The sequence below is a fragment of the Canis lupus genome, chromosome 1, assembly GCF_048164855.1.
Source record: "Canis lupus baileyi chromosome 1, mCanLup2.hap1, whole genome shotgun sequence".
Lineage (NCBI taxonomy): Eukaryota > Metazoa > Chordata > Mammalia > Carnivora > Canidae > Canis > Canis lupus.
The window spans coordinates 115,601,159-115,616,289 of record NC_132838.1 but is presented as its reverse complement, the minus strand read 5'-3'; the positions used below and the strand labels follow the sequence as shown (position 1 = coordinate 115,616,289).

Sequence of the window (15,131 nt, the reverse complement as noted above, 5' to 3'; positions counted from 1 at the left end):
GCAGGGAGCCCGATGACTCGATCCCGGGTCTCCAGGATCACACCCCAGGCTGCAGGCGGCGCCAAACTGCTGCGCCACCGGGGCTGCCAGGCTTCTGGCACTTCTTGAGTATATGTTGCATGTAGTAAGAATGTACACGGTTTATACTGAGGACTCGTGGTTCCATTTTAAAAAATATATCCACAATTTCCTTGAAACTGTGCCTATCTCTTGCTGCATCCCAGGCTACCTGAAAATATAAAATATATTCACGAATTCTTTGAAACTGTGCCTATCTCTTGCTGCATCCCAGGCTACCTGAAAATCTAAATAAGTGTGTATGCTTCTCACAGTTTCTATGGGTCAGGAATTTGGGAGCAAATAGATGTGCTAGGCAGTTCTGGTGCCAGGTATCTATTTTATCTCATGAGATAGCAGGTCTTGAAGGGATAGATGAGGGTTGGAGGATCTGCTTTCCAAGATGGCTTAGTTTTGTGGCTGATAGCTTCATCCTGGCAAGTTACTTCCTCTCCATGTGCTGCTTGAGTGTCCTTGTGACAGGATAATTGGCTTTTCTCAGAAGTGATCTTGCTGTAATCCAGCCTCGGCAGTCACTTTCGCTTCACCATTCTTATTACCAGTAAGTCAAGTCCAGCCCACATTCAACAGGAGAGGAGGAATCCAGCTTCACCTTTTGAAGGGGGAAATGTCAAATCATTTGCAGACATATTTCTTTTTTTTTTTTTTTGCAGACATATTTCTAAATCACCACACCTTCCAGCCACCAAAACGGTTACTCAGTCATTGTTCAACTCTCAAAAATTAATAATAAACATGTTCACTTCATGTATACAGAAATCCTTTAAGCCACAGCACATAACTTACCTGTCATCGTTGCCATTCTACTAACTTACAGCCTGTGTGTTATTCGCCAAGATATCTATCATCTATTATGGCATCATTTGCAAAATGCTAATAGTCTTATTATGGAAATTAATTAAAGTTATACTTGTTGAGGCACCTGAGTGGCTCAGTTGTGGAGATGATCCCGGGCTCCTGGGATCAAGTACCACATCAGCTTCCCCTCAGGGAGCCTGCTTCTCTGTGTGCCTATGTCTCTGCCTTTTTCTGTGTGTCTCTTATGAATAAATAAATAAAATCTTTTTAAAAAAAGTTGGGGAGGTGGGTAGGGGGATGGGGTTACTGGGTGACAGGCACTGAGAGGAGCACTTGATGGGATGAGCACTGGGTGTTACACTATATGTTGGCAAAGTGACTCTAATAAAAAATATACCAAAAAAAAGTCATACTTATAAAACCTTGGAAGAGTATCTGGCAATATAACCTGTGTTAAATAGATATGAGCTGGTACTCTCCTCACTACTTGTGTTGCTAATAGTTAATTTTTATGAATAAGATCTTAACAGTTTAATTAATTTCACACAGCTTCTTAAAGCCACTCATTAAATTTCACATAATTTTGGAAATAAGAGGGCAGCCCGAGTGGCTCAGCAGTTTAGTGCCCCCTTCCGCCCAGGGTGTGATCCTGGGGACTGGGGATCCAGTCCTGCATTGGGCTTCCTGCCATGGAGCCTGCTTCTCCCCTAGCCTGTGTCTGTGTCTCTCATGAATAAATAAAAAAATCTTAAAAAAAATTTTTTTGGAAATAAGCATATGATTTAGAGATGTAAAGATTATGATAATAGCAACACGTTTTTGGAAATAAGCATATGATTTAGAGATGTAGAGATTATGATAATAGCAACAATTCATATTCTCTATTCATAATTAAGTAGGAATTCATAATAGGCTAGTAAGAAGTAAATTTTTTTAGATTTTTCCTAAATTTGTAATGTAAATATTTCTTTTTTAATCAGTATCTATTCTAGTTAATATATTGCATTTGGATTTGTTTTTTGTTTTCTAAGGTAGTACTTTTTTATGTCTTTGATTTTTTTTTTTGTAACATGTCTACAGTGCCCACATTCTTGATTTATTCCCTCCTGATATGATTTGTTGATCTGTCCCTCATTTTTCCTTCAAATTGGAAATTATATCCAGACAATTCATTGAGTTGAGACCGCTGGGTGGCTCTGTCAGTTAAGCGTCCAACTCTTGGTGTCAGCTGAGGCCAGATCTCAGAGTCTAGCCCCATGTTAGGACTCTACTCATTGTGGAGTCTGCTTGAGATTATCTCTCCTCCCTTCCCCTTTGCCCTAATTGTGCTTGCCCTCTCTCTCAAAGAGGTAAATAAATCTCTTCTTTAAAAAAAGGAATGTTTGGGACGCCTGGGTAGCTCAGTGGTTGAATGTCTGCCTTTGCCCCAGGATGTGATCTTGGCGTCCTAGGATGGAGTCCCACATCAAGCTCCCTGCGTGGAGCCTGCTTCTCTCTGCCTATGTCTCTACCTCCCTCTTTGTGTCTCTCGTGAACAAATAAATAAAATCATAAAAAGTAATATTTTCCATTATTTTGGCATGTAGTTTTCAGTGTCTTGTTAAACTTTCCCTATTATTACTTACTTTTGACAGTTTAAGCTTTTTTTTTAGTTTAAGCTTTTAATGACTGAGATCTGATTTAAAGATCATGACTGTATGTCATAACTGTCCATTGACCCTCATAGATTAAATCATTTTTTATTTATGTCACTGGAATGTAAAATAAGATACATTCAATTTTAGAAGTCATATCTTCCTATAGAATTAAACTTTGTTAATATGTAGCATTTTTTTAGCCTACAGTCATCCTTTCAAATTAATCTTGTCTGCTCTAAAATTATATTAACTTTTTTTATAAGTATTTAACTGGGGGATCCCTGGGTGGCTCAGCGGTTTAGCGCCTGCCATTGGCCCGGGGCGTGATCCTGGAATGCGGGGATCGAGTCCCACATCGGGCTCCCTGCATGGAACCTGCTTATCCCTCTGCCTGTATCTCTGCCTCTCTGTGTGTGTGTGTCTCTCATGAATGAATAAATAAAATCTTTAAAAAATGTATTTAACTGGTATAGTTTTTATCATCTTTTTCATTGCCACCTCTTTTTCTCCTTAAGCTTCAGATATGACCCTTTTAACACCTACATCCGCATTTTTATTTTTTAAAGATTTTATTTTTTAAATAATCTCTGCACCCAAAGTAGGGCTTGGACTCACAACCCCAAGATCAAGAGTGGCACACTCCACCTACTGAGCCAGCTGAGTGCCACATTCTTATTTTTTTAACAGGAGAAAAAAAAACCCAAAGCTTTATTTTGTGCTCATGGAGACTCCATAGTGAAATTGAGACCTCCATAATTTTTAAATTGATGTTTAATAGAACTAATCAATTTAAATTACCTACGATTATTGATAAACATAAATCATTTTTAGTTGCCTAATGTTCTTTCTGTATCTTTCTCTGAATTTCTTGTTTTCTTTCATTTACTTATTCTTTCTCAATACATTTTTTTTTTATCTCTTTGGAAAATTTTCACTCTTGTTTGATTCTGTAGGCTATTAATATAGAACTATAACAAGCATTTTAACTTAAGAAAGTCCAGATTTAGTTGAAACACAGTTTTCCACACACCTGACATTTGTTAGAATTCTTTAATTTCAGGGGCACTTGGGTGGCTCAGTTGGTTAAGCTGGATTCTTGATTTTGACTCAGGCCATGATCAGGGTCCTAAGATAATCCTCAACTGGTTCTCCTCCCTGGGTGTGGAGTCTACTTAAGATTCTCTCCCTCGGGTGGCTCAGTGGTTTAGCCCAGCTTTCAGCCTAGGGTGTGATCCTAGAGACCCGAGATCGAGTCCCACGTCGGGCTCTCTGCATGGAGCCTGTTTCTCCCTGTGTCTGTGCTTCTCTCTGTGTGTCTCCCATGAATAAATAAAATCTTAAAAAAAAAAAAGATTCTCTCCCTCGCCCTCTACCTCTACCCACCCCCGCACCTGTGTGTGCTTTCTCTCTAAAAAAAAAAAAAAAAGAAAAATAATTTAAAAAAAAAAGTTTCAATTTCACCCTGGCACCTCCACTGTCTGCCGGGTGGTGGCTGTCTGTGCAACAGGCACCCTGACAGTGGTTCTAAGGCCCGTTTAGCTCCCCAGCCAGATGTCTGACTTCAACTGGGACCTGGGCAAGCCTGGGAGCAGAAGATGCTGCCATCAGTTCGGTATTGAAATAGATCAGCTCATGTCTGGACCACCTGGAGGAGAACCACTACTTCTACGTCTGTCTCCAGGAGCTGCCTGAGTCCAACTGGCAGACATGCCTGAGTTCAGCCCAGCTCAGGGAGGCCCCTAGGCTCTGCTAGCCCCAACCAGTCCCCAACCCTTCCTCCCTGGGCTAGGCTTTGGCCCTGAGCACTCAGCACCTGAGTTAGATACTTCTCAATATCTTGCATTCAGGTCCCCTGGTGGGTCTACCTTCCTGGGCCATCCTTCTGGTACTCCCCTTGGCCTGCCTGGGCCAGCCCCCACCACTTGGCATCCCCTCCTGGGGCCAGGTGTGAGCCTATGACCCACCCACCTTGCCTGCCTGCCCAATTCCCTGGCACTCCTCCCTCTGCCCAGGCCTTGAGTGTCCACATTAAGCAGATCACAAACACCAAGAATTAACTAATTAAAAAAAAAAGAATGCTTCCACTTCAATCCTCCCTTATAAGTTGCTATTATGTAGTTCCTTAATCTTTTTCCTTTTATTTTTAATCCAAGAAATTAGACATATTAGTGGTTCACACAGTAAATGATAATATATATATAGGATATACAGTAGGAATAGTTTGTACATTTTATCATAAATATTTCATTGATTTTTTAAAATATTTTATTTATTCATGAGCAACAGAGAGAGAGAGAGAGAGAGGTAAAGACACAGGCCGAGGGAGAAGCAGGCTCCATGCACGGAGCCCGATGTGGGACTCGATCCCCAGTCTCCATGATCACGCCCTGGGCTGAAGGCGGTGCTAAACCACTGAGACACCTGGGCTACCCAATTTTATTAATTTTTGTAATGAAATTTATTAGCCTATATTTCATGTTACATCCTTCTTTCTCTTGTATTGTAAGACTTTGATATCTTGGAATCTTACAAGACCCTAAAAGCTTAACCATGTGTTCCCCTCAGCTCACCAGATATGCCTGCTGCCCAAAAGGAAATTCTTTTATCCTTCTTTCTCTTGTATTGTGCTACTTTGATATCTTGGAATCTTACAAGACCCTAAAAGCTTAACCATGTGTTCCCCTCAGCTCACCAGATATGCCTGCTGCCCAAAAGGAAATTCTTTCAACCAGTTAGTTTCCATTTCAGCCAGACCATCTGCACTCTATCTGGTAATCAACCAAATGGGGTTCACCTCCCAGGGACCTACAAGATTAAAATAGCCAATTACATCCCCCCAAGGGAGTCAGGAGTCACTTCATCCTCTTGTTAGTATAAATCTTGCTCCCATAGCTGCTGCTGTTTTTACTCTGCTCCCCAAGTGACAACGTCCTATAGCATGCAGTATCCTATTCCCCTAGGATGTGAGGATATGAAACTAATAAACCGCTGTCAATCTCTGTGTGTAGTGTGTATTGTGTAGGTGTCCTGTGTTCAGACATCTCCAGAACCCTAGGACAGGACTCCTCCCTCACTAGTGGCTGACAGAACACCTTCCAACACATTTTCACCATCATTCCATGAGTTTTCAGCATCTACACTAAATAGGATTTTTATAAAGCTCAATTAACCTTCAAATAGAAGTGCTACATCATGTCAGCCTGGTTTTTATGGATTGTCAGCAGTTGAGCTACTAGAAGAATCTCAGAAATATGTCGGTGATTGAGATTGATTCTTGATTCTTCAGGTTGGGAAAGTGGAATATTGGAATAAGGACTGAGTTAAAATGAGAAATATTGGTGGCAGAAACAGACACTGTTTCATATATTACTATGAAAATGTAATGTTATAATCAAGATGAGAAATCTGTCGACCTGACAAGTTAAAATACAAACAGCAAATCCACTTTTGAGAATTTAATTTACATATAAGCCTATAAATATGTAAACTGAAATTTATGGAGGGATATTAATGGAAGATTGTAAGAAAAAATAGGAAAATTCTTAGTATCTATTTATAGAGTTAATTTTTTTTGGAAAGATTTTATTTATTAGGGAGCGAGCAAGCATGAGTTGGGGGGGAAGGGAGAGGGAGAAACAGACTCCCCACTGAACATGAAGCTGGATGTGGGGCTTCATCCCTGAACCTGTGACATCATGACCTGAGCCGAAGTCAGAGACTGAGCCACCCAGGCACCCCAAGTTTCAATTCGTAAAAAGCGTTCAGCTACACTACTGTGACCTACTTTGCAGCTGTTGAAAATAATGACATGCATATGTACTAATGGGAAGACATTTATGTGAACTAAAAGAAATACATATGCATATAGCACTCATAGGATTTGAAATTGCATATACATATGAGTGTATATAACATCTGCATATTTTATTTGAAAATAATTTATACAGAAGGATGCACATCAAAATGTGTGGACTCTAGGTTAGCTGATGTATGAAATATATGGGAGAAGAGTTTGCTCACATTTTTATTTAAACCTTCTATACCTTTTGAAATGTTAATCTATGCATGTTTTGCATGTTTAAGATATATTTTAATGTTGGGACACCTGGGTGGCTCAGCTGTTGGACGGCTGCCTTCAGCTCAGGTTGTGATCCGGAATCAGTGATACAGTCCTCATGGCACTCTTGTGAAGAGACTGCTTCTCCCTGTCTGTGTCTATGCCTCTCTCTGTCTTGAATGAATGAATGAATGAATGAATGAATGAATGAATCTTTAATATATATGTATATATATACTGATTACTAAAATGTGGGAATCCTGGGATGCCAGGGTGGCTCAGCCGTTGTCTGTCTTTGGCCTATGGTGTGATCCTGGAGTCCACTCCCAGCATGGAGCCTGCTTCTCTCTCAGCCTATGTCTCTGCCTCTCTCTCTCTGTCTCTCATGAATAAATAAATAAATCTTTTTTTTTTTTTTTAAAGGAAAGTCTAGGGATCCCTGGGTGGCGCAGCGGTTTGGTGCCTGCCTTTGGCCCAGGGAGCGATCCTGGAGACCTGGGATGGAATCCCACGTCGGGCTCCCGGTGCATGGAGCCTGCTTCTCCCTCTGCCTATGTCTCTGCCTCTCTCTCTCTCTCTCTCTCTCTGTGACTATCATTAAAAAAAAAAAAAAAAAAGGAAAGTCTTTAAAATAAAATAAAATATGGGAATCCTTTTATGAAAATTTTACATTTCTCATTTGTTGAACTTACTCCTGAATCTAAATACATAAAAACACAACTCTGATTCTTTTGATACCCCATTATTTCCAGATTTTGAGCATTGGGCCATAATTTATCTTCACTGTCCAAACAAATGAAAAGCAAATTATTTTTCAACAAGATCTCATGACCAGGCATTAAAATTAAAAGGTGTTTCCCAATCTATGGGTATTTATTTATTTATTTATTCATGATAGACACACAGAGAGAGGCAGAGACACAGGAGGAGGGAGAAGCAGGCTCCATGCCGGGAGCTCGAGGCGGGACTTGATCTCCGGATCGCGCCCTGGGCCAAAGGCAGGCGCTAAACCGCCAAGCCACCCAGGGATCCCCTCTATGGGCTTTTATTTTTTATTTTTTTGCTTTTTATTTTTATTTTTTTAATAAATATATTTTTTATTGGTGTTCAATTTGCCAACATACAGAATAACACCCAGTGCTCATCCCGTCAAGTGCCCCCTCAGTTCCCGCCACCCAGTCACCCCCACCCCCCGCCCTCCTCCCCTTCCACCACCCCTAGTTCATTTCCCAGAGTTAGGAGTCTTTATGTTCTGTCTCCCTTTCTGATATTTCCCACACATTTCTTCTCCCTTCCCTTATATTCCTTTTCACCATTATTTATATTCCCCAAATGAATGAGAACATATAATGTTTGTCCTTTTAAATGCAGTCAAGTCCACCAATTCATAATACAGCCGAGAGCGATAAAAAGATTTGCTTAACAGTCCATTTTGGGTGGACATAATATTGTAAAACACACTGCTTTATTGTGATAGTCTTCAGAGAACTGCAGTATTCTTGAAAAAGGGACTAAAATTCTCTTTCCCCTTTTCTACAATGAGAATATATGATGTGGTGAAGCTTCACTTTCTCCAGCTTTTCTCCCCGGGAAACACGGCTTTGCCAAAAAACAGTGTAACATTATATGGCTTATGTAATCCCAGCAACTTCAATTCTAAAATGGCAATAAGTACCTGTGGCATTTCGAGCGGAAGGGTACATTCACCTGCACGCTCCTCACGCACACACAGTCTGGATTATGAACCTACACCTTCAGGGACTGGTGCGGGACGACCCTCCGAGTCTCCTCACTGATTCTACAGGGCGGACCCTCACACACACGCCTGAAGCCTCCAAAGAGAGGAGCTCCGCAGTCCTCTTCTCAGAACTCCCGGGTATGGGACCGGTCGCACTCACCTCCTATCCGCCTGGACCACCGCCGCACTCGGCCCTCACCTCAGGTCCCCGCCCCTCACCTCAGGTCCCCGCCTCCCGCAGGTCGGTGCTCTGCGCTTGCGCACACCCCGGCCGCGCGGCCACTCCCAGAAGTCTCCGGGGCTCGGGCTGGTCGGGTCGCTTTGCTTCGGGGCTTTCGCGACCCTCCGGTCTGTGCCTCACGGTGACCGGGGCGGTGTTGCTTGTTGGGCGCCGCGCGTGAGTGGCCCCGTGTGAAGAAGACGTCCTCATGAGTCGCCGCGGAAAAGGCTGTGCGGACGTAGCGAGGAGCCCGCGTGGACTGCCAGTGGAGGTGAGTGAGGCTGCGCGAGGCTTTGTGAAGCGTGGGAGTCGGGAGCGCGGGTGGCCGCCCCGCTTCGGGCCTGTGGGTGCTCGAGCCGCGGAGGAGGGTGCTTGTGTCCCCATGAGAAAGACGGGAAGGGTATGTGTGTGCGAGAGGCCGTGCTGCGGGTGAGGGGCCAAAGGAAAGAAAATGCAAACCATTCAGTAAAACAGTCTGAATTGAAAATGCAAAGAACTTCCCGGAAACCTCCAACTTAATAAATTAAAAACAAAGTTTCAAGTTACTACGCAGTTGTTACAATGAATATGAAGTAAACATAAAGATCTAAGCGAAAAGATTAGGAATGTTGATGTCAAGTTCTGATCATGGCAAAGGAATATTTGATATGTTCACTAGTCTTGATTGTTTCATGTATTGACTAAAAACATTTGAATACACAGTGATTCGTGTCTAACAGCACACCCCCCAAAACGAAACATGACCACAAATATAAGAAGGGTTAGCATATGACCATGTAAATTTCCAGACCTTTTCTGTTTTTTTTTTTTCTTTTTAAGATTTTATTTTTCATGAGAGACACACAGAGGCAGAGACACAGGCAGAGGCAGAAGCAGGCTCTCCACAGTGAGCCCGATGTGGGAGTCGATCTTAGTACCCCGGGATCATGCCCTGAGCCAAAGGAGATGCCCAACCCCTGAGCCACCCAGGCATCCCTGTCTTCTGTTTAAAGATTATCTGTCAGGAAGTCTTCTTTGTATTGATTTTTTAAAAAGATTTTATTTATTCGTGAGAGACACAGAGAGGCAGACACAGGCAGAGGGAGAAGCAGGCTCCCTGCAAGGAGCCTGATGTGGGACTCCATCCCAGATTCTGGGATCATGCCCTGAGCCCAAGGCAGACTTCAACTGCTGAGCCACCCAGGTGTCCCTTCTTTGTATTAATAAATTCTTTTTTTTTCTCTTCTTTTTGAAAATTTTATTTTAAGTAAACTCTACACCCAACCTGGAGCTTGAACTCATACCTGAGATCAAGAGGAGGGCATACTCTTATCAACTGAGCCAGCCAGGTGCGCCTAATTAATATATTCTTATATTTTATATAAATAAATGTATTGCTCAGCCTGATTATTTTCTTTTTCTTTTTTTTGCCTGATTATTTTTTGTTGACATTTTCCGTGTAAATATTCTTCCTAACTTAACGACTGTTTCATATTGTAGTGCAATGTTGGTCTGTCTTATATTTAACTGGTAATAATTGTTAGACTCAGAATGCTGAATATTCTATGTCCATCTCTAATATTTTGAACAACTTCACCAAATTTCAAGGCCACAAAAGAGGTTCTCCTTTAGACGATGTGTCCTCTTCAGTCTTGAGGTAGAAGTGGAAAGAGGAGGATATTCTCACAGAGCTCAGGTCCACATTTTCCTTACCACATTCTGTCACATGGATCAGAAAATTTCCTTTGAAAGTGTCTGGTCTGGGTTCAATGCAGAAATGACTCTGCAGCAGAGACCCATGGGAATTGAATGAAGAAATGAATTTGTCTACAATCTAACTTACTAAATTGTGCATGATGTGAGGTAATTTAAAACCTAGAATACTAGAATATAATAATAAGGTTAACTGAAGTCCAGTGGATACACCCTAAAGCACAACTGGTCTCACAGTCCTTCTGTTCTCCCAGGTTTGGGTTTTCTAGACTCTACTTTTCTGGTAGAGGAACACAGAGGATCAGTCACCTCTTGCAGATCTAAAACAATGGCTCATGTAAGTTAATGTTTCTCTTCTTTCTAAAATATGTGTGTATTTTTTAGGTCATGTAAGTATTTTCATTAATTTTCTTGAAGGAAAGGTTCTTCAAATAACCTGCTTCCCAGCCTTTGTTCCAGTGAAATGGGATGCCAAATTGCCTAATGCCCTCTCTGTTGCCCACTTTAAACTAACTAATGTTTATGTAATTACTGACCAAATTATTCAAGATATTCTTAAGTGCCCATTCTTCATTTAAGGGCCTTAGAGAATAGTGAAGGAGTTAAGTTCTTTCAAGTAAAGGTTAGGTCTATTGTTTGATGAGAAGGGGACAGTGGTTCTTTATTCATGATAAGACTTTGAAATTTTCTACAAATCTGAGATTTCTAGGTAAATGAGGAGGAACTTGTCACCGAATGACCTGAATCTTAATGTAGGGTAAAATCTCATGCTTTGTATGGATTAGTATACGTTTGGGCCTTTGATAATGGAGATCGTGGCTTTGATAGGGAAGCCATGAGAAATAAATAGTAAGGCTCTTTTTTTGCTGAATGAAAAACGCCAAATTTGGGTGACACCTGTATAATTAACCAGCCTTCTTCAGAACCTTTTTTTTTTTTTTTAAGATTTTATTATTCATGAGAGACACAGAGAGAGAGTGAGAAGGAGAGGCAGAAAATAGAAGAGAAGCAGGCTCCCTGCAGGGAGCCCAATGTAGGCCTTAATCCTGAGACCCTGGGATCATGCCCTGAGCCAAAGGCAGACACTCAGCCCTGAGCCACCAAGGCGTACCTACAGATATCTTAAAACTAAGCTTTGAGTGGATCTGCACTCAAGTTCACTCACATGATTGTTTATAGGATACAGTTCTTCATGGACTTTTGAACTAGGGACCTTACTTCCTCAGTAACTTTTGGCTGGAGATTGCTCTTGGTTTATTGTATGTGGGCCTGTCCAGAAGGCAGCTCACAACATGGTAGCTGACTTTATCAGAGTGAGCAAGTAATACAACAATATAGGATGAGCAACAGAGAAATTATAGTCTTTTATAACCTAATGTTGGAAGTAACATTCCATCACTTTTACTGTATTTCATTTGTTAAAAAAAATTCACTTTGATTAGGTTTCAGCCCGTATTCAAAGGGAGGGGATTACACAAGGACATAAATAGTAGGAAATAGAGATCATTGGTAATTAGTAAAGTGACCTACCATACTTATTTTTTTTTAAGATTTATTTATTCATGAGAGACACAGAGAGAGAGAGAGAGGCAGAGACACAGGCAGAGAGAGAAGCAAGCTCCATGCAGGGAGCCTGACGTGGGACTTGATCCCGGGACTCCAGGATCATGCCCTGGGCCGAAGGCAGGCGCTAAACCGCTGAGCCACCCAGGGATCCCAACCTACCACACTTAAAATACAGAAAGTGTTGAGTGAGAATTTGTAGGTGGCAATAAAAATTAGCCAGTAACAGAATTTTAGAATTGTGGATGCAACCTATGTTATGCACCTAAGTGTATAAATGATTAAATCTGGCATATCCATAAAATATGTTCTGGTAGAGGAACCCAGAGGATCAGTCACCTCTTGCAGATCTAAAACAATGGCTCATGTAAGTTGATGTTTCTCTTCTTGCTAAGTATGTAAGTGATTAAATCTGATATACCCATAAAATGTAGTATCATGTGTCCAAAAAATACATGGATTTATTGAAACAGGTAAAAATACTTACGGTAAGATTTGAAATAGTGAAGTACTTGATGATTGAAGTAAGTCTTAATTTAATTCAACCCAGTTATCTAAAATTTGGAAAGAGGTATCCCATGATTAAATTTTTTCTTCCCTTAAAAAGAAAAATATTCCTTAGTAGCTCACATTTATTGAGAATATGAGGCACATACCATTTGGCTATTGATCTTATAATTTTTAATTATACTTTTTTAATTTAGTAGGTAGACATTATTATTTTGTTCATTTCCAAAAGGTTTAGACATTTAGAAGTATCCCAGAGCACAGAGGATTTTTTATCTATCAGCCAGCTTCAAAATATATATATGTTCTGTTTCGGTCCCCTTTTCCATCATAGATTTCTAGCCTACATGCTTCCTACGTTGCTCTTTTTCTGCATAGAAGTCCTTCATCTCTCTACTTTTAATTTCTTCAGTAATACATGTATTTACTGTTTCAGGGATCATTAACATTCAGTGATGTGGCCATAGGCTTCTCTCAGCAGGAGTGGGAATGTCTTGACCCTGTTCAGAAGTCTTTGTACCGAGATGTAATGATGGAGAACTATGGTAACTTGGTCTCACTGGGTATGTTTATTGGCGTCAGATAATTTGGATAAATTTAGAATCTGCTCTATAGGCTCAGAAAGTAACAGAATTTTAGAATTGTGTTAAATTTGCTTTTTTCTCTTCCCCCAAAAAGTATCTTGAGCTTTTGTCAGGTTGGAAATGGCAACTCCATTAAGCACCTTTGTTTTTCCTTAAGTGTTATTGAGAACCCCCTCTGGTCTTTTTTTGTATTTGCCTTTTTTTCATAATGATCAAGCTGGCAAATTAGAGTTCTGTGGCATATATTGTATGACCTTGTCAAAGGATCTAAATTTCTTATTCATTTGTGCTCCAGATTGCTGTTAATACCCCACTTTATTTTTTTATTTTTATTTATTCATAGAGACAGAGAGAGAGAGAGGCAGAGACACAGGCAGAGGGAGAAGCAGGCATCATACAGAGAGCCTGACGTGGGACTCGATCCAGGGTCTCCAGGATCACGCCCTGGGCTGCAGGCGGCGCTAAACCGCTGCGCCACCGGTGCTGCCCTACCCCACTTTATTTGATACAGTTTCAGGGATAGGAGCTTGACAGAGTCCTGAATTTCTCTTATTATCAAATGAGCCTCCACGATTTATATAGCGGTGGATTGGATAATTGAAATTCATTTAAAACTGTATGAAAAGCTGTCTGTTTCCTAAGACAAAGTTCATCTGCTTTATGACTGAAAGTTGTAATCCATGAAAATTACATTCAAAATGGGATGAATGTCTTATAGCTATCTCTTGTGTACTGTAGTAACCCTGAGGGCATAACAGCAATGATGTTAATAGCTAACATGATTAGTGTGTCAGTATTCTGTCAGAATTCTGAGCACATTATGTGATAAAAATAACTGAGTATTTTTTTTAAAATATGAGCACTTCACTCCTTAAGAAGGATATGCTTTTTTTTTTTAAGTTTATTTTTTTAGTAATCTCTGTACCCAACTCGGAGTTTGAACTAATGACCCCAAGTTCAAGAGTTATAGGTTCTTCCAACTTAGCCAGCCAGGTGCCCCTAAAGATAATTGAGAGTATTAACTGATATAATCCTCCCAACATTGCTGTTATTATCCCCATTATACAAGTGTGAATACTGAGGTATAGTGGGTTTAAGTGTTGTCCAAGGTTATACCCAGACTGGAAAGTGGAAAAGGCAGGAATTGATCCCAGGTTCCAGAGTGTGTTGTGTTTTCACCCACATTCTGCTTGTTCTCTTGAATTGGAACACATATGAATTTAAATTTTAAACAAACAGCAAAACAGAATTTTATATTACCTAACTAATCTCAGGTTCTTTAATTCTCTCACTCTTCTCTAAAATATTCAATATCTTTTTGACCTTTCAATTACTAATTTTAATTTTGATGTTCAAAGTTTATGTCTACAGCCTGTGGCATTTCTTTTCTTTATACTCAGGCTATTCCATTTCTAAGCCAGATGTAATTACCTTATTGGAGCAAGGAAAAGAACCCTGGATGGTTCTAAGGGAAGAAACCAAAAGATGGGATACAGGTAAGTAAGAACAAATCAGGCAAGGGAAGTCATTTATGAAAGTAATAGCCCGAGTGGTCAATGCACATGGTAAACACATCCTTGAAATGTTGGTTGGAAGATTCCTTTCTCAGTAAAGAAAAGGTTTATAATATTGAGCAGAAATTTTTCAGTATGAGCTACCCAGTAAACTTTACCTCATTAACCATTCAGTATGTAATTTTTCTCATTTTTCTCTCCCAATTCATTGCTAGACACTCCCTTCTGAAGTGTAGCCATTTTACCTGTGTTTTGGACCTAAATTTTTTCCAGATACTCTTTTTCAATGGGGCTCTGTTGTCTGAAATACATTAATTCCTGGGGTGCCTGGGTGGATCAGTCGCTTAAGCATCTGCCCCTGTTTTGGCTCAGGTCATGGCCTTGCTGTTTTGAGATTGAGCCCTGCATTGAGTTCTGTCTGCTTCAAATTCTTTCTCCCTCTCCTTCTCCCTCTGCCCTTTTCCCCACTCTTGAGTGCACATGTGCTCTCTCAAAATAAATATATAAAAATCTTTTTTAAAAAATACATTCATTCATGTATCTGGCATGTATTTGAATACTCAGTCTGGCACTGTACTTGGCACAGTCAATCCAGTAATACTCAGTAGGACAGATAATGTCCGTGCAATAATGCAGATTATACTGTATTAAAGAAGAGATAAGTACAAAAATAAATAGATAAGTAATATCAGATTGTGAAATATATGTTAGGACAGACACTAGCCAAGAACACAGCAAACTTC

General features: G+C 40.5%; 1 protein-coding gene and 1 long non-coding RNA gene across 8 annotated transcripts in view; one reads left to right on the top strand and one right to left on the bottom strand.

The window, feature by feature from the left end:
* Positions 1-383: 383 nt before the first annotated feature.
* On the bottom strand, positions 384-8,947 carry LOC140637671 (uncharacterized). The gene is made up of 2 exons (XR_012034768.1): positions 8,469-8,947; positions 384-670 (listed from the first exon to the last, which is right to left on the bottom strand). It is a non-coding gene; the product is annotated as an uncharacterized lncRNA (long non-coding RNA).
* Positions 8,555-15,131, top strand: part of ZNF607 (zinc finger protein 607) — a 25,969-nt gene continuing 19,392 nt past the window's right edge. The window contains exons 1-5 of one of the 7 annotated variants that reach the window (XM_072833169.1): positions 8,555-8,799; positions 9,776-9,856; positions 10,475-10,557; positions 12,727-12,853; positions 14,275-14,370. In XM_072833169.1, the coding sequence (XP_072689270.1) occupies positions 10,549-10,557; positions 12,727-12,853; positions 14,275-14,370 (232 nt within the window). In that variant the 5' untranslated portion in view covers positions 8,555-8,799; positions 9,776-9,856; positions 10,475-10,548. Of the gene's footprint in view, positions 8,800-9,775; positions 9,857-10,474; positions 10,558-11,867; positions 12,151-12,726; positions 12,854-14,274; positions 14,371-15,131 lie in introns of those variants that run through there. The other 6 variants (XM_072833234.1, XM_072833307.1, XM_072833389.1 and 3 more) reach the window with 6 other exon arrangements.